This window comes from Ranitomeya imitator, chromosome 7 (genome assembly GCF_032444005.1).
Source record: "Ranitomeya imitator isolate aRanImi1 chromosome 7, aRanImi1.pri, whole genome shotgun sequence".
NCBI classification, from domain to species: Eukaryota; Metazoa; Chordata; class Amphibia; order Anura; family Dendrobatidae; genus Ranitomeya; species Ranitomeya imitator.
The window spans coordinates 206,204,313-206,224,863 of record NC_091288.1 but is presented as its reverse complement, the minus strand read 5'-3'; the positions used below and the strand labels follow the sequence as shown (position 1 = coordinate 206,224,863).

General features: G+C 46.0%; 1 protein-coding gene across 2 annotated transcripts; it reads left to right on the top strand.

Annotated features, from left to right (window-relative positions):
- The first annotated feature begins 825 nt into the window (after positions 1 to 825).
- Positions 826 to 18,824, top strand: AQP8 (aquaporin 8). Of its 2 annotated transcripts, none has more exons than XM_069734542.1 (6): positions 826 to 947; positions 5,575 to 5,833; positions 13,042 to 13,168; positions 13,475 to 13,689; positions 13,967 to 14,101; positions 15,885 to 18,824. In XM_069734542.1, exons 2-6 carry the CDS (start codon positions 5,583 to 5,585, stop codon positions 15,925 to 15,927), a joined length of 771 nt encoding a protein of 256 aa, XP_069590643.1. In that variant the 5' UTR covers positions 826 to 947; positions 5,575 to 5,582; the 3' UTR covers positions 15,928 to 18,824. The 2 variants fall into 2 exon arrangements, with proteins under 2 accessions (XP_069590643.1, XP_069590644.1); XM_069734543.1 differs by having other exon boundaries at positions 858 to 924.
- Positions 18,825 to 20,551: the final 1,727 nt, after the last annotated feature.

The following is a 20,551-nucleotide window of genomic DNA, read 5'->3' as shown; positions in this document are numbered from 1 at the left end:
CAAGACCTGCCGTATACAGGGAACACCCCACAAGACCTGCCGTATACCGGGAACACCCCACAAGACCTGCCGTATACCGGGATCACCCCACAAGACCCGCCGTATACCGGGAATACCCCACAATACCTGTCAGATACCGGGAATACCCAAGACCTGCCAATTTCCAGGATCACCCCACAAGACCTGCCGTATACTAGGAGCACCCCACAGGACCCATTGTATACTGGGAACACCCCACAGGACCCATTGTGTACTGGGAACACCCCACAGGACCAAAAGTATACAGGAACACCCCACAGGGCCCACTATATACCAGGATCACCCCACAGGATCCGTTGTATACTGGGGACACCCCACAAGACCTGTTATTTTGGAGATAACCTCCCTGTCTATCCATCACAATGTGGTCGTTGTCCTAGTCACTCAGATTCTTGCACTTTCCCCCCCCGGGCCATTTTCACCAGCTAACACTGTCCTGCCCTACACCTCCTAGTGGTGTTGATGTTATGGCTGATCTCAGCATCTTCTCAGGTTAGAACATTATTTTCCTCCCTTATCTCTTGTCCGCCTTTTACTTGCATATTACTAAATAAAAAAGACTTTATGATCTTCTGCCCCGAACTATAAGGCAAAGTCTGAGCAGCCTTGATTATATTGAACTCGCACACACACCACCGTCCGGCCGCATTGTACTGCGAGGGAGGGCACTATATATATCCACCTTCTTGGCAGCGGAAGATTATTGACTTCGGGAATGATTGCGATAAGAGCACATTAGAGAGAAGTGTGATTGGTTGCTGACGACCCATCAGCCGCACTTTTATTGCTTTTTGTACAGGAGAGTACGGTACTTGAGAGAACGTCTTCATCAGGAGTCAGTCTAAGAGGCCTCTCCGGAGAAGAAGACAAAGCCGGTGCCACCAGGTGACGACAGCTCGGCCATCGCAGTAAGTGATCTAAGAAAACGCCATAGAAACTCTTATATGTATTGTTTTCACTTTTGTACATTTTATTCCTTTTCCACTTTTCATACTTTTGTATTTTTTTATACTTTTGCACTTTTTATGCCTTTTTTTAATACTCTTGTACTTTTTATCATTACTCATATCTTTGCACACTTTTATACTTTTGTACTTTTCATGCTTTTTCACACTTTTTATACTTTTTTTTATACTTTGGTACTTTTTTATCACTACTCATATTTTTTGTACACTTTTCATACTTTTGTACCTTTTATACCTTTATACACTTTTTATGCTTTTTTCACACTTTTTATACTTTTTTTAATACTTTTGTACTTTTTTATCACTACTCGTATTTTTGTACACTTTTCATACTTTTGTACTTTTTATACTTTTATACACTTTTTATGCTTTTTTTCACACTTTTTATACTTTTTTTTAATACTTTTGTACTTTTTTATCACTACTCATATTTTTGTACACTTTTCATACTTTTGTACCTTTTATACTTTTATACACTTTTTATGCTTTTTTCACACTTTTCATACTTTTTCATGTTTTTTTTTATACTTTCTTTTGAATCATTTTGGCACTTTACACCGCAACCGAACACTGAGAAAAGTGGGCATGAGTGCACCCATGCATTTTGCCCCTTAGTATCCATCTTGAATGCCTACTTAAAGGAGCAGTCTAATCAAAAGAAGGGGGTGATACCTTGTAGATCTGTGGGGGTCTGACCTCTGGGACCCCCCACCAATCAGCAGAATTGTGAACTTTATCCCTTTTAGAATGCTTGACCGTCGCGCCTTTCATTCTCTATGGGACTGTTCTATGGGAGCGTCATTCTCTGGCTTTTCCCAGAGACCCCATAAGGCATGGGTGGAGCAGTGACCGCACTCGTGCACTGTTGTTCCAATCTAAGAGGAAAAAAAAGGGCTCTGTTCTGCCAATCAGTGCGAGCCCCAGTGATCGGACCCCCACGAGACAACCCCTTTAAGACTTTAAGACTACATCTAACCAGTAGCACATATGTTGGGATGTGATTCCGCAATTTTACTGCCGTGTAGCTCCAACTTTGCCAAAATTATAAGCTCCTTTCTCTGCCTAGACATTACAAAATCTCTTTGCTTTCTTCAAAATCCCATAATTCTATAATAAAGCATGGGAAGCTGAGATACGAGGGGCTGTTTGACAGAATCCTGAGGTTTAAATCACACAAATTACCAAAAAAAAATATATATTTTTTTGCTTTCTCACCCACAATAACATTACACCTAGGAAAGGTAATCCCCGGTATCAGCAGTCGTCCATTGTGAAGACCCTAACAAACAGCTCCCCATATCTCAGCTTCCCGCACTAGTCTGTGTAAATAACATAGTAACATAGTAACATAGTTAGTAAGGCCGAAAAAAGACATTTGTCCATCCAGTTCAGCCTATATTCCATCATAATAAATCCCCAGATCTACGTCCTTCTACAGAACCTAATAATTGTATGATACAATATTGTTCTGCTCCAGGAAGACATCCAGGCCTCTCTTGAACCCCTCGACTGAGTTCGCCATCACCACCTCCTCAGGCAAGCAATTCCAGATTCTCACTGCCCTAACAGTAAAGAATCCTCTTCTATGTTGGTGGAAAAACCTTCTCTCCTCCAGACGCAAAGAATGCCCCCTTGTGCCCGTCACCTTCCTTGGTATAAACAGATCCTCAGCGAGATATTTGTATTGTCCCCTTATATACTTATACATGGTTATTAGATCGCCCCTCAGTCGTCTTTTTTCTAGACTAAATAATCCTAATTTCGCTAATCTATCTGGGTATTGTAGTTCTCCCATCCCCTTTATTAATTTTGTTGCCCTCCTTTGTACTCTCTCTAGTTCCATTATATCCTTCCTGAGCACCGGTGCCCAAAACTGGACACAGTACTCCATGTGCGGTCTAACTAGGGATTTGTACAGAGGCAGTATAATGCTCTCATCATGTGTATCCAAACCTCTTTTAATGCACCCCATGCATCCATTCGGTGATAACTATCGGTGCAGATCTGACCCCTTTAAGTATGAAAATGTCGTAAACTAATTATTTTGCCACTTTTTTTTTAGCAGTTTTAATCATTTTTAATTTTCTTCCATCCATATTGGACCTTAGCAATGCTCAGATTTCAGTCCATACATGTAGCATAATGCGATATATACTGAACGCTGTGCTCCAGTATTTTACCTATTGCACCTATACAATAAAAAATATACTTTAAAGTGAGCCTTTCTCAGTGGAAACAGTCAGCAAGCTGCTGTTGATATACATAACCTATTTCTATTTCTATATGTCTTTACATTGCATTTTGGAATCACTTTACGCATAATCTTGGGTCGTACCTTTAAATGCCCCCATGTCCTTGACATCCCCTTTAATATATCCATGCCTTTCCCAGTCCTGATCATCATATTAAAAAGCTTTTAAGATTATTTGCATGCTCACACATGTGCGGGATAATCAATCAAGCCATAATAACACCTACTAACGACCTACTTGCTGACGGTTTCCAGGAAAAAAACTAACATTTTACAAAAGGCACAGATTGCAAATAAATAATATATCATTGGGGGTCCCTGTCAAGATGATCGACTTCATTTTGGGGGGGTCTAATTGAATAAAATGGTCAACCCCTTTAAGAAGTTCTAGCTCGTGGTGATATATATCTATATATTATAATAACCTTCTAATGCCACTTATGTCTATGATCATATATGACCGCCCCGGAGATTATACCGCGTAGATTATCTCAGAAGCGGTCGCCCGTCATTATGTTTATAGAAAAGATTGAGGCGATTAGGAAAGAATAGAGACCGGTATTACTGTAATATAGATAATTGCCCTCTGCCTATATTTAGGGAGGGGGGGGGTAACGCTCACTGGGGTTATAGATAGGACACATAAAGAAAAAAAATATTTTTTTTTCAAAGATAGGGGGCGATGTTGAGAAGACTAGACTCTTGTTTCAGACCCGTCCATTGGATATTATTTTGCTCTGTGGTCGAACTTGTAGAATATCACGTCTCGAAACTGTAAACTGGGAGATAACGGGAAATCCAAAGGTCAGAAATCATGCAGCGTCCTTGAAACCTAGATTGTGCCCTTTAATCGTTAGACCCAGTAAATAAAAGCATTGCTGGTCTCTAATGTAATACCTAATTTCTCCTGTGGGGGAGCTGCAGGGAATTTGAGCACTAGCTGTTGGAGGCTTTAAGGGATTACAGCTAACTGCTGGGAGGAGGGTCTTACCAGCGAGGCTTTCTTTGGTAAACTTACTGTTGGCGTACCCTCCTAAAAATAAAAAGAATTGCCCGAAATGAACAGTCACCTTAAAGGGTTATCTCCATCTTCACAGATGAATATTTTATTGGATAGAGCTTGTAAAAACAAGCACTTTTGCAATTTACGGCGCATTAAAATTTTCAGCCGTTTTTAAGATATCAACACTTATATTTTGTTTACATTTTGTTGCCTCGGAGACCGACCACCGCTGCTTTCTAGAAAAAGTCTTAATATCTCAGGAACGGCTAAAAATTTTAATAAGCAGTAAATTGCAAAAGTGCTCGTTTTTACAAGCTCTGTACGATAAAGTATTCATCTGTGAAGATGATAATAACCCTTTAAGGATCTAGCAGTTAATCAAAAACTGATCTGATGTCATGGACTGTGGAACTGGGACTGGGGTGGCTAATTCTATAGATAAGGCGGTGTGTAGGAAGGGGGTCACCTTGGTAAAGTTCGTCCGCACTCTATTCAAACAAGACCAGAAAGAAAAGTGTTTGCGTGCGGAAAGTTTTTGATATCTTATCGTTTTTTGGCTCTGTATTCTCTCTTGTGACATTTTGATGTTGCAGTCCAGCTACGACACCTTATAGGCATGCCACATAGAGCTGTTTTCACATGACAGTCCATCTGCAATGTTATATTTAATCTGTTACTTTAGATTTAAGCACAAAGCCACATGGAATAAAACGCCATTTCGTGTATGCAGCACTCATGCAGAACTATGTGTCTCCATGGTGACAGACTACAAACACCATTGTAGTCTGACACTGCAGCCAGGTGTAACGTCTGACTGTGAGTTTGTGAGGGAGTGTGGTAACGCGTAAATTCCGCATCAGGGTTTGCTTGTAAGAAACGCATTGTTCAGCATCGGAGCTGTATACACAAAACGGTATGTCTACTGGGAGGAGGATGGAACTTGGGCATAGCTACATATTGATTCTTAGATTTGGGGATTGAGCGAACATGAAAGCCTTAAAGGGGTTGGCCTTAAAGGGGTTGGCCTTAAAGGGGTTGACCCATAAACAACGTATATCACTTTGTACACATTATAGATGGTAATTATATGATTGCTAAGAGTTTGACCCCCTGGGACCCCCTCTGATCACAAGAACGAGGGTTCCAAAGTCACCTGTGAGAATGTAGCAATACTGAGCATGTGCGACCACTGCTCCATTCACTGTGTGCAGGAGTGGTGGTCGTGGTCGCACATGCTCAGTACGGCATCCCTTCTCCATTGTGTAGTGGCAGCACTGAGCGCTCATAACCCACCAGTGTTCTCTCGTTGGCTCTAGATTTAGCCATGACAGACACAGAACTGGGCAACATGAACTTCAAAGAAATGCAAGAAATCGAAGTCGAAAAGGAGCCGAAACCCCACTGGTTTGAGGAGTACGTGCAGCCGTGTCTGGCGGAGCTGCTGGGCACCTCGCTCTTCGTGTTTATTGGGTGCCTTTCCGTCATTGAGAATTCACCAAGCACGGGAAGCCTCCAGCCTGCGCTGGCGCATGGACTCGCCCTAGGACTGACCATCGCTATCCTTGGTGGCATCAGGTGAGTGTACGACGTGGCTGCACCCTATCATGGCTTATTTCCTGGAGCTAAGAACATATTTTCAGGGAATAACGAGGGATATTTACTCTGGAGTGATGGGATGATGTGGGTAGGTGAGATGTCAGCGCCCGACGCTCCCGTACCTCAACTATAGGGAGAAACGGGACTCAGGGGTTATGTGCCCACGATCAGCGGTGCCGAACCTCAGAGACAACATCGAATCAGCGCGAGGTTCAGCCATTGTCAGAATTACAACACTGACACTCAGGGTACAGGATAATGACACTGACACTCGGGGTGCAGGATAATGACACTGACACTCGGGGTACAAGATAATGACACTGACACTCGGGGTACAGGATAATGACACTGACACTGGGGATACAGGATAATGACACTGACACTCGGGGTGCAGGATAATGACACTGACACTCGGGGTGCAGGATAATGACGCTGACACTCGGGGTACAGGATAATGACACTGACACTGGGGATACAGGATAATGACACTGACACTCGGGGTGCAGGATAATGACACTGACACTCGGGGTGCAGGATAATGACGCTGACACTCGGGGTACAGGATAATGACACTGACACTCGGGGTACAGGATAATGACACTGACACTGGGGGTACAGGATAATGGCACTGACACTCGGGGTACAGGATAATGACGCTGACACTCGGGGTACAGGATAATGACACTGACACTCGGGGTACAAGATAATGACGCTGACACTCGGGGTACAGGATAATGACACTGACACTCGGGGTACAAGATAATGACGCTGACACTCGGGGTACAGGATAATGACACTGACACTCGGGGTACAAGATAATGACACTGACACTAGGGGTACAAGATAATGACGCTGACACTCGGGGTACAGGATAATGACACTGGCACTCGGGGTACAGGATAATGACACTGACACTCGGGGTACAGGATAATGACACTGACACTGGGGGTACAGGATAATGGCACTGACACTCGGGGTACAGGATAATGACACTGACACTCGGGGTACAGGATAATGACACTGACACTGGGGGTACAGGATAATGGCACTGACACTCGGGGTACAGGATAATGACACTGACACTGGGGGTACAGGATAATGACACTGACACTGGGGGTACAGGATAATGGCACTGACACTGGGGGTACAGGATAATGACACTGACACTCGGGGTACAGGATAATGACACTGACACTGGGGGTACAGGATAATGGCACTGACACTCGGGGTACAGGATAATGACGCTGACACTCGGGGTACAGGATAATGACACTGACACTCGGGGTACAAGATAATGACGCTGACACTCGGGGTACAGGATAATGACACTGGCACTCGGGGTACAGGATAATGACACTGACACTCGGGGTACAAGATAATGACACTGACACTAGGGGTACAAGATAATGACGCTGACACTCGGGGTACAGGATAATGACACTGTCACTCGGGGTACAGGATAATGACACTGACACTCGGGGTACAGGATAATGACACTGACACTGGGGGTACAGGATAATGGCACTGACACTCGGGGTACAGGATAATGACACTGACACTGGGGGTACAGGATAATGACACTGACACTGGGGGTACAGGATAATGGCACTGACACTCGGGGTACAGGATAATGACACTGACACTGGGGGTACAGGATAATGACACTGACACTGGGGGTACAGGATAATGACACTGACACTCGGGGTACAGGATAATGACACTGACACTCGGGGTACAGGATAATGACACTGGCACTCGGGGTACAGGATAATGACACTGACACTCGGGGTACAGGATAATGACACTGGCACTCGGGGTACAGGATAATGACACTGACACTCGGGGTACAGGATAATGACACTGACACTGGGGGTACAGGATAATGGCACTGACACTCGGGGTACAGGATAATGACGCTGACACTGGGGGTACAGGATAATGACACTGACACTGGGGGTACAGGATAATGACACTGACACTCGGGGTGCAGGATAATGACACTGACACTCGGGGTACAGGATAATCACAATGACACTCGGGGTACAGGATAATGACACTGACACTCGGGGTACAGGATAATGACACTGACACTCGGGGTACAGGATAATGACACTGACACTCGGGGTACAGGATAATGACACTGACACTCGGGGTACAGGATAATGACACTGACACTCGGGGTACAGGATAATGACACTGACACTCGGGGTACAGGATAATGACACTGACACTCGGGGTACAGGATAATGACACTGGCACTCGGGGTACAGGATAATGACACTGACACTTGGGGTACAAGATAATGACACTGACACTCGGGGTACAGGATAATGACACTGACACTCGGGGTACAGGATAATGACACTGACACTCGGGGTACAGGATAATGACACTGACACTTGGGGTACAGGATAATGACACTGACACTGGGGGTACAGGATAATGACACTGACACTCGGGGTGCAGGATAATGACACTGACACTCGGGGTACAGGATAATGACACTGACACTCGGGGTACAGGATAATCACAATGACACTCGGGGTACAGGATAATGACACTGACACTGGGGGTGCAGGATAATGACACTGACACTCGGGGTGCAGGATAATGACACTGACACTCGGGGTACAGGATAATGACACTGACACTCGGGGTGGAGGATAATGACACTGACACTCGGGGTACAGGATAATGACACTGACACTCGGGGTACAGGATAATGACACTGACACTCGGGGTGGAGGATAATGACACTGACACTCGGGGTACAGGATAATGACACTGACACTGGGGGTACAGGATAATGACGCTGACATTTGGGGTACAGGATAATGACGCTGACACTCGGGGTACAGGATAATGACACTGACACTCGGGGTGGAGGATAATGACACTGACACTCGGGGTACAGGATAATGACACTGACACTCGGGGTACAGGATAATGACACTGACATTTGGGGTACAGGATAATGACGCTGACATTTGGGGTACAGGATAATGACGCTGACACTCGGGTTACAGGATAATGACACTGACATTTGGGGTGCAGGATAATGACACTGACACTCGGGGTACAGGATAATGACACTGACACTCGGGGTGGAGGATAATGACACTGACACTCGGGGTACAGGATAATGACACTGACACTTGGGGTACAGGATAATGACACTGACACTCGGGGTACAGGATAATGACACTGACACTCGGGGTGGAGGATAATGACACTGACACTCGGGGTACAGGATAATGACACTGACACTCGGGGTACAGGATAATGACACTGACATTTGGGGTGCAGGATAATGACGCTGACATTTGGGGTACAGGATAATGACACTGACACTCGGGGTGGAGGATAATGACACTGACACTCGGGGTACAGGATAATGACACTGACACTCGGGGTGCAGGATAATGACACTGACACTCGGGGTACAGGATAATGACACTGACACTCGGGGTACAGGATAATGACACTGACACTCGGGGTGGAGGATAATGACACTGACACTCGGGGTACAGGATAATGACACTGACACTTGGGGTACAGGATAATGACACTGACACTCGGGGTACAGGATAATGACACTGACACTCGGGGTGGAGGATAATGACACTGACACTCGGGGTACAGGATAATGACACTGACACTCGGGGTACAGGATAATGACACTGACATTTGGGGTGCAGGATAATGACGCTGACATTTGGGGTGCAGGATAATGACACTGACACTCGGGGTACAGGATAATGACACTGACACTCGGGGTGGAGGATAATGACACTGACACTCGGGGTACAGGATAATGACACTGACACTCGGGGTGGAGGATAATGACACTGACACTCGGGGTACAGGATAATGACACTGACACTCAGGGTACAGGATAATGACACTGACACTCGGAGTACAGGATAATGATGCTGACACTCGGGGTACAGGATAATGACACTGACACTCGGGGTACAGGATAATGACACTGACACTCGGGGTACAGGATAATGACACTGACACTCGGGGTACAGGATAATGACACTGACACTCGGGGTACAGGATAATGACACTGACACTTGGGGTACAGGATAATGACCCTGACACTCGGGGTACAGGATAATGACGCTGACACTTGGGGTGGAGGATAATGACACTGACACTTGGGGTACAGGATAATGAAACTGACACTCGGGGTGCAGGATAATGACACTGACACTTGGGGTACAGGATAATGACGCTGACACTTGGGGTACAGGATAATGACACTGAAACTTGGGGTACAGGATAATGACACTGACACTCGGGGTACAGGATAATGACACTGACACTTGGGGTACAGGATAAAGACACTCGGGGTACAGGATAATGACGCTGACACTCGGGGTGCAGGATAATGATGCTGACACTCGGGGTACAGGATAATGACACTGACACTTGGGGTACAGGATAATGACACTGGCACTTGGGGTACAGGATAATGACACTGACACTTGGGGTACAGGATAATGACACTGACACTTGGGGTACAGGATAAAGACACTGAAACTTGGGGTACAGGATAATGACACTGACACTCGGGGTACAGGATAATGAAACTGACACTCGGGGTGCAGGATAATGACACTGACACTTGGGGTGGAGGATAATGACACTGACACTTGGGGTACAGGATAATGAAACTGACACTCGGGGTGCAGGATAATGACACTGACACTTGGGGTACAGGATAATGACACTGACACTCGGGGTACAGGATAATGACACTGACACTCGGGGTGCAGGATAATGACACTGACACTCGGGGTACAGGATAATGACACTGACACTCGGGGTGCAGGATAATGACACTGACACTCGGGGTACAGGATAATGACACTGACACTCGGGGTACAGGATAATGACACTGACACTCGGTGTACAGGATAATGACACTGACACTCGGGGTACAGGATAATGACACTGACACTCAGGGTGCAGGATAATGGCACTGGCACTTGGGGTACAGGATAATGACACTCGGGGTACAGGATAATGACACTGACACTCGGGGTACAGGATAATGACACTGACACTCGGGGTGCAGGATAATGACACTGACACTCGGGGTGCAGGATAATGGCACTGGCACTTGGGGTACAGGATAATGACGCTGACACTCGGGGTGCAGGATATTGACACTGACACTCGGGGTGCAGGATAATGACACTGACACTCGGGGTGCAGGATTATGACACTGACACTCGGGGTACAGGATAATGACGCTGACACTTGGGGTACAGGATAATGACGCTGACACTTGGGGTACAGGATAATGACACTGACACTCGGGGTGCAGGATAATGACACTGACACTCGGGGTGCAGGATAATGGCACTGGCACTTGGGGTACAGGATAATGACGCTGACACTCGGGGTGCAGGATATTGACACTGACACTCGGGGTGCAGGATAATGACACTGACACTCGGGGTGCAGGATAATGACACTGACACTCGGGGTACAGGATAATGACGCTGACACTTGGGGTACAGGATAATGACGCTGACACTCGGGGTACAGGATAATGACGCTGACACTTGGGGTACAGGATAATGACGCTGACACTTGGGGTACAGGATAATGACACTGACACTTGGGGTACAGGATAATGACGCTGACACTTGGGGTACAGGATAATGACACTGACACTCGGGGTACAGGATAATGACGGTGACACTTGGGGTGCAGGATAATGACACTGACACTCGGGGTGCAGGATAATGACGCTGACACTTGGGGTGCAGGATAATGACGGTGACACTTGGGGTGCAGGATAATGACACTGACACTCGGGGTGCAGGATAATGACGCTGACACTTGGGGTGCAGGATAATGACGCTGACACTCGGGGTGCAGGATATTGACACTGACACTCGGGGTGCAGGATAATGACGCTGACACTTGGGGTGCAGGATAATGACGCTGACACTCGGGGTGCAGGATAATGACACTGACACTCGGGGTACAGGATAATGACGGTGACACTTGGGGTGCAGGATAATGACACTGACACTCGGGGTGCAGGATAATGACACTGACACTTGGGGTACAGGATAATGACGCTGACACTTGGGGTACAGGATAATGACACTGACACTCGGGGTACAGGATAATGACACTGACACTCGGGGTACAGGATAATGACGCTGACACTTGGGGTACAGGATAATGACGGTGACACTTGGGGTGCAGGATAATGACACTGACACTCGGGGTGCAGGATAATGACACTGACACTCGGGGTGCAGGATAATGACACTGACACTCGAGGTGCAGGATAATGACACTGACACTCGGGGTACAGGATAATGACGCTGACACTCGGGGTACAGGATAATGACACTGACACTCGGGGTGCAGGATAATGACACTGACACTCGGGGTACAGGATAATGACACTGACACTCGGGGTACAGGATAATGACGCTGACACTCAGGGTACAGGATAATGACGCTGACACTCGGGGTATCAGACCGCTCCACCACAGTGTACAGACGACGGTAGGTGTCGTTGGGTGCGGCGCGGATGGTAATCACTGTCTTTATCTTCTATAACCATTAACTGGTATTTAGGAACAGTAGAATAAACTGTTATGGCTGATCCTTCCCTGTGAGATAAGAAGTCACAATAATGTCACCTCCTCTCTAGACGCTGATCACTTTGTACCTGCAGCTCATACAGGTCCAGAGGGTATATGGTGTCTGCACGTCAGCAACATGTCATAGAGGACATATATATATTCATGTTTGCAATAAATAAGAAACTCAATTTCTGAATTATCTGACAACATTTACTCTTAATTCTGAAAAATAAGCAAGAAAATAAAGTGACTGTCTCTTTAAGAATTCTGTTTCCTGTGTTTGTCCACATGGTGGCGATGTTGTACGCAGTAATAATATACCTATCCAGCAGACTGGGCTTATTATTGCCTTTGTGGTCAGAATCCGACAAGTGTTACCGAGACCTTCGCCCACTGCGGGATTTACCCCACACGGGCACCTTTTTGGGTGTGTTTGTGAATTCCCCCCTGCAGCTTGTTAGATGGAGGCCCCAAGAGGTGGAGGCCCATGGGCAACTGCCCCATGACACCATTATTTAATGCTTTATTTTCTGAAAACTGACCATTTATTTCTTGTCCTTTCAGTGGCGGACACTTTAACCCCGCGGTGTCCCTGGGCGCCTTTATAATCGGAGGACTCAATATTTTCCTGGTAGTGCCATACTGGATTTGCCAACTCTGCGGAGGGATGATTGGAGCCGCATTGGCCAAGGTATAACTATATAAAGGGAAGGCATGCTTCATACTCGTATATCTGGTCTTCTACTCTAGTCCTTGCCAAAGCTGCATTAAAAAAAAAAAAAGGATGCAGGAGCTGGTATCTCCTTTTTGCCTGTGGCGGGGAGTTGTAGTGCTGTGGTGCGTTGTAGGAGAGGTAGTAGACGTAGAGTGCAAAGAAAAATTAAATTTTTGAAGGCAGCTTTGGCTGTGACTGGAGCATATTCCCAAAAAAGAGATAGAGACTCCAAGTATGGCGCGATATCGCTCCAGTTTTCTCACCCGTCTTGCTTCTTCCCAGGCCTTGACGTTGGAGTCCAGATTCCAGGATGCTGGCGGAGCTTCATTCAATCTTGTGAAGGATGACAGCCATGTTCCACGTGCCCTCGGAGCAGAAATTATAATGACCCTCTTCTTGGTGCTCGCTGTCTGCATGGGAGCCATCAATAAGAAGACCAGCACTCCTCTGGCCCCTTTTTGCATAGGATTCACTGTGACGGCAGACATCTTGGCTGGGTAAGGAAAGGAAAACAAATGCCTAAAATCGCCTATAAGACAAAGAAAACCACTCTGCTCTCCTATCCCTCGTCATCATTCCTCATTCTCAGCTCCAGGACTTCTCTCGTGCTGCCCCCTGTTTCTGGAATTTGCTACCTCAAACCACAAGTCACATCTCCCCATAGGGATATATTATAACGGATGTTTTCTTGCGCACAGCCCCTCGCTGCCTGTCATTATACTGCGTTAGGTTCTGGTAGGCCGTCGATCACATTGTGACATTTGTGTCTTACAGAGGGAACATTTCCGGAGCCTGCATGAACCCTGCCAGAGCCTTCGGTCCGGCTGTGGTGGCCAACTACTGGGAATATCACTGGATATACTGGGTTGGACCCATGATTGGTGGTCTGCTAGTGGGGGGAATTATAAGGTAAATCTACTTTTTGACCAATATTTTTTTCTCCTTTATCGATCCTATACTTTCCTCTGTCGTAATTCTTATAATGCCGCAATCCTGTAAAATCCACCGCTCTATAGTGTGGTGAGATCAAATAGTTGTAGGACAGAAACTAAACCAGGGATACAGGACACATATGATAGCAGTATGTACTGAGCACACAAAAAAATACCGCCATACAGTGCTGAAAACGGATATGGTGCCTGAATCATACCGCCATACCGTGCCGAAACAAACCACATACAAATCACAAATCAACCATGCACAATGCCAGATGAATTGGTCTTCATGGGTCGCTATGTGACCACCACATAACCTGTCATTAGAAAGCATGTAAATAATACAGCCATATAGTGCAGTACCCAAGTGATACCTCCATGTAATATCCAAGTAATACAGCCATATAGTGCAGTACCCAAGTGATACCTCCATGTAATGTCCAAATAATACAGCCATGTAGTGCAGTACCCAAGTGATACCTCCAAGTAATGTCCAAATAATACAGCCATATAGTGCAGTACCCAAGTGATACCTCCATGTAATGTCCCAATAATACAGCCATATAGTGCAGTACCCAAGTGATACCCCGGTGTAATGTCTAAATAATACAGCCATATAGTGCAGTATCCAAGTGATACCTCCATGTAATGTCCAAATAATACAGCCATATAGTGCAGTACCCAAGTGATACCTCCAAGTAATGTCCAAATAATATCAACATTCAGTGCCCGCACACTTATGTCAAAAGCATGGTCAGTATGGACTGCATGGATGAAAGCTCTGGTTCCATAATACCGCCATTTAGTGACCAAACAGTAGTGTTATACACTGGCCAAATAATATTATCATACAGTAGCCAAACAATGATGTCTTTACAATTGGCACTGTAGGCTGCTTGGGACTACTCAACTTCTGGAAAATACTTCATTAGTACAACCTGCGATATAGTGACCAAATAGTACTGCCATACAATGGCCAAACAATATTACCATACAGTGGCCAAACAACGATAATGTTTAACTAATGGACATGATAAATGACAACTGTGCACGGTGGGCTGCATGGGTGACTACTTATAGAAAGTAGAACACCCCCATATAGTGACCAAATAGTACCGCCACATAATGACCAAATGATATTGCTAAACACTAATGCCTAAATAATAGGCACTGCAAATAGCATTGCTGACCACTGGATATTGTTGGCTGCATGGGATTGCTTAGCTTCAAGAAAAACTTCAGAAGTTGGGTATGATATAGTGACTTAAAAATACCGCCATGTAATAAATATATATTATCATCACCATACGGAGGCCAAACAATAATGTATAAATAATGGACCTTGAAGGCTCATTTGATGACCTATCTTTTGAGTGATACTATCTCATTTGACTAACATCATACAGTAACCAAATAATACTGTCATATAGTGACCAAATAATACCGCCATACAGTGACCAAATAGTATCACCATACAGTGACCAAATAGTATCACCATACAGTGACCAAATAGTATCACCATACAATGGCCAAATTATACCGCTATAGTTACCAAATACCGCAATATAGTGACCAAATAATACCGCCATACAATGACCTAATAATAGCGCCAAACAATGACTATATAAGATCGCCATACAGTGCCCAAATACTACCGCCATATAATGAGCAAATAATAACACAATACAATGAACTAATAATACCGCCATTTACTGCGGTAATAAATGCGGTAACTGCTGTTTTTCTCTTTTCCTAAGGTTACTCCTCGGAGACCCCAAAACTCGCCTCTTTCTGAAATGACGTCATATGAAGAGTCTCCCCGCTCGTCAGAAGCCACCTGCAGATGGCGCCGTTTCCACTCTCACTTCTACAGAACTGGAGATCTGGGTTCCAAGTCATGAACTTTCCCAGATGGCTATAAGTACCTGGAGGGAGGATCCGACACACCCCGCTCTCCGCCAAACTGCACCGAACCAGGAGGCTAACGGTGACACCGAGGAGGCGCAGTCACTGCTGACACCACCGGCCCACCAGGATCACTGCTGACACCACCGGCCCACCAGGATCACTGCTGACACCACCGGCCCACCAGGATCACTGCTGACACCACCGGCCCACCAGGATCACTGCTGACACCACCTGCCCACCAGGATCACTGCTGACACCACCGGCCCACCAGGATCACTGCTGACACCACCGGCCCACCAGGATCACTGCTGACACCACCGGCCCACCAGGATCACTGCTGACACCACCGGCCCACCAGGATCACTGCTGACACCACCGGCCCACCAGGATCACTGCTGACACCACTGGCCCACCAGGATCACTGCTGACACCACTGGCCCACCATGATCACTGCTGACACCACTGGCCCACCATGATCACTGCTGACACCACCGGCCCACCAGGATCACTGCTGACACCACCGGCCCACCAGGATCACTGCTGACACCACCGGCCCACCAGGATCACTGCTGACACCACCGGCCCACCAGGATCACTGCTGACACCACCGGCCCACCAGGATCACTGCTGACACCACCGGCCCACCAGGATCACTGCTGACACCACCGGCCCACCAGGATCACTGCTGACACCACCGGCCCACCAGGATCACTGCTGACACCACCGGCCCACCAGGACCACCACTAGCGGAGGCTCTTACGTACATTGCTCCGAATAACCTCATTTTATGCAAAACGCCTGTTTTTGGGCTTAGATGACTCTGGGATTGCTATAGCTGTAATACCCCGGAGGCGCAGCACTAGATAGCGGTATACGCGCACATTAGCGGCATTTTAACCACCGTGTGGTTCTGTCTTTCTCTTTTTTTTTCATTTTAAGCTTCTTTTTTACTTCTCGCCTGCAGGGTCACAGCATCCGAGGGGTTAAGTTAGATCACCAGTATAAGTCCCATTCAGACTGGGAATTTCCAGGTATTGAGACTGCGATAAGTTACAGGAAGTCTGGTGGCATCCCCTTATCCCAGTCTGGTCGGACAGCTGTAAATGTCTCAGCTGCTGCGGAACTGGATGAATTATGATGCAATAACCCGGAGCGGTGTAAATATACTGACAGAGGTCTCCATCCTGGGGCTCGTCAGCTCTTGGGACACTACAACTGCCAGCATGCCCTGACAGCTTTACAGGGTGATGCTGAAGTCGCAGGATGTGGAAAAAGGAAGAGTGGTCTTTTTGAGAGTGTGATATATACAAAAGATACAAATGGGCGGGGCTACGTATATTCAGACCCCCATATAATTATTTCAGACCCCAGACCAGACCCCTTATAAGATTATCAAAATCCTATAATAAATCAGACCCTCAAATTAATTTCCGATCTTAGACCAGACCCCTATAAAATCACTGGATCCCAGGCCAGACCCCTATAAAATCACTGGATCCCAGGCCAGACCCCTATAAAATCACTGGATTCCAGACCAGACCCATTGCAATAATATCAGACCCCTATATTAATATCAGACACCTATATTAATGTCAGACCCCAAAGCAGGCCCCTTTAAAAAAAAATATCATAACAAACTCTATATTAATTTCAGAAACCAGATCAGAACTATAAATTCATTTTATACTCCAAATAAGACCGCTGTATTATCATTGGACTGTATTATCATTGGATCCCAAACCAGCCCCCTTATAATACTATCAAAACCCCTATATTAAAATTAGACCCCTAAAAAATTCAGGCCTCGGACCAGACCCCTTAATTATATTCAGCCCCCTATTAGTATCAGAAACTAGATCCTAAAATTAATTTCGGACCCCAGACCAAACCCCTATATTAATGTAAGATCCAAACCCAGACCCCTTATAAGATTATCAAACACAAAACCAGACTCCTATAGTAATTTCAGACCCAGATCCGACCCCTTGTAAGACTATTAAATCCCCCTAAAGACCCCCTAAATTAATTTGAGACTTCATTATTAATGTCAAACCCTAGACCAGACCCTTAGATTATCATTGGATTCCAGACCGGACCCTTATATTAACATCTGAGCGCTAAACTAATTTTAGACCCCAGACCAGACCCCTAAATTAATGTCAGACCCCTTGTAAAAATGTCAAACCTCTTATCAAAACTCGATATTATTATCAGAACACAGATCAGACCCCTATATTAATTTCAGACCACAATATTAATGTCAAACCCTAGACCAGACCCCTATATTATCATATTATCCCAAACCAGCCCCCTTACAATACTATCAATCCCTTATACTAATATCAGAGACCCCAAAAAAATTCAGGCCTCAGACCAGACCTCTTAAATAGATTCAGACCCCTATATTAATATCAGATACTAGATCCTTATATTACATTTCGGAAACCAGGACCAGACCCCTATATTAATGTAGGATCCCAACCCAGACCCCTTTTAATAATATTAAACCCAGGACCAGACTCCTATAATAATTTCAGACCCCAAATTAGGCCACTTATATGAGACCCCTAAATTAATTTCAGACCTCAGACCAGACCCCTTCAATGTATTTTCACCCCCAACAGTTTGGGACTACTGGCCATCCTTGGTAATTGCTCATATACAAAGTTGCCACCAGGGGGAGCTCTATAAAAACCACAAAGATTGAGAACTCTGGTGACACTATAAACTCTATGGCATCGCGCTCTATGTATATATTACTAATTTCACAATTAAATATATTCATTTTTAAGAAAATTTGTTGTTCTGCTTTCTCTGTTGTGTCAGAAAACAATCACATTTTAAGGGAATGATATCGTCATAATTTAGGCTCAAGTACTTGTGTGTTACCCATAAACATCCACGTGAAGCAGTGCTGAAGTGTAAAGCATGGGGTGCAGAGCAGCAGGATAAAACTAAAGCGAGAGCAAGTGAACCCACAGACTATCTGAGAATCCGAGCGCGCAACGGAGCGAGGCCGGCGGTGTAACTAGAGTCTGATGGGCCCCGCTGCAAAATGTGGACCTGGGCCGCCACCTCCATGTTGGTCAGCTGTATGGGCCCTTATAGCATTCTAGATCCTAAAAAGACCCTCAATATGATGATGTCCCCATCCTGGCACCTTCCTGTAATAATGCCCTCGTGTTGGCCCCTTTCTGTATCAATGTCTCCCATCCTGGTCCCTTTTTGTAATAATGTCCCATATCCTGGCAGTGGCACCCACCGTGTAATAATGTCCTCCATCCTGTGTCCCTTCCTGTTATAATATCCCCTGTTGTGGGCCTCTTCTTGTTATAATGTTTGCCATCCTTGGCCTTTTCCTGGATAATGTTCCCCATCATGGGCCCCTTCCTGGTATTATGTCTCCCATCATGAGCCCCTTCCTAGTATTATGTTCCCCATCATGGGCCCCTTCCTGGTATAATGTCCCTCATCCTGTCTCCTTCCAGTAATAATCTCCCCCATTAGTGGCCCCTTCCAGTAATAATCTCCCCCATCATTGGCCCCTTCCTGGTATCATGTCCCCCATCATGGGTCCCTTCCTGGTATAATGTCCCTCATCCTGTCTCCTTCCAGTAATAATCTCCCCCATCATGGGCCCCTTCCAGTAATAATCTCCCCCATCATTGGCCCCTTCCTGGTATCATGTCCCCCATGATGGGCCCCTTTGTGGTATAATGTCCCCTGTCTTGGGCCCCTTACTTTACTAATGTCCCTAATCCTGTCCCCTTCCAGTAATAATCTCCCCCATCATGGGCCCCTCCTGGTATAATGTCTCCTGTCTTGGGCACCTTACTGTAATAATGTTCCTCATCCTGGCCTCTGCCTATAATAATGTCCCTTATCCTGGTATACAGTCTCCCATCATGGGCCCCTTCCCATAACAATTCCCCCCTACTTGGTATAATATCCCCCACCCTGGGCCCCTTCCTGTTATAATTTTCCCATCTTATAACAATGTCCCCCATCATGGGCCCCTTTCTGTAACAATGTCCCCTTTCCTGGTATAATGTCCCCATCATGGGCCATTTCCTGGTATAATGTTCCCATCACGGGCCCCTTCCAATAACAATTTCCCCCTTCTTGGTATAATGTCCCTACCCTGGGCCCCTTTCTGTTTCAATGTCCCCCACCCTGGGCTCCTTCCTTCTATAATGTCCCCCCATGCCGATGTCAGCCACAATAAACTTCAGCTGAATATTCATCCTTGGACGCACATCCAGCTGAAATATGCGCTGACGTCGGTGGGTCCCTCTCCCGCACTCTTTATGTCCCTGCTCCTCACTTTGGTATTTTCCTGATGATAGAGCTGTGGGTCGCTGATCATATTTATATCTTAACCCCTTAACGACTCAGATAATTTTCATTTTTGCTGTTTTGATTATTTTGGTTTATGTCGCCATATGCTTTTTTTTACAATTTTATTGTGGACGGAGCTGACTCACATTCTGCCGCCTTTCCCGCTCCTCGCGACGCT

Bases quoted from the DNA above. Each gene is read 5' to 3' on its own strand.
- AQP8 (XM_069734542.1), top strand. From the start codon at position 5,583: ATGACAGACACAGAACTGGGCAACATGAACTTCAAAGAAATGCAAGAA. The intron at 13,169-13,474 runs GTATAACTATAT...GCTTCTTCCCAG, and splicing joins TTGGAGCCGCATTGGCCAAG to GCCTTGACGTTGGAGTCCAG. The intron at 13,690-13,966 runs GTAAGGAAAGGA...TGTGTCTTACAG, and splicing joins ACGGCAGACATCTTGGCTGG to AGGGAACATTTCCGGAGCCT.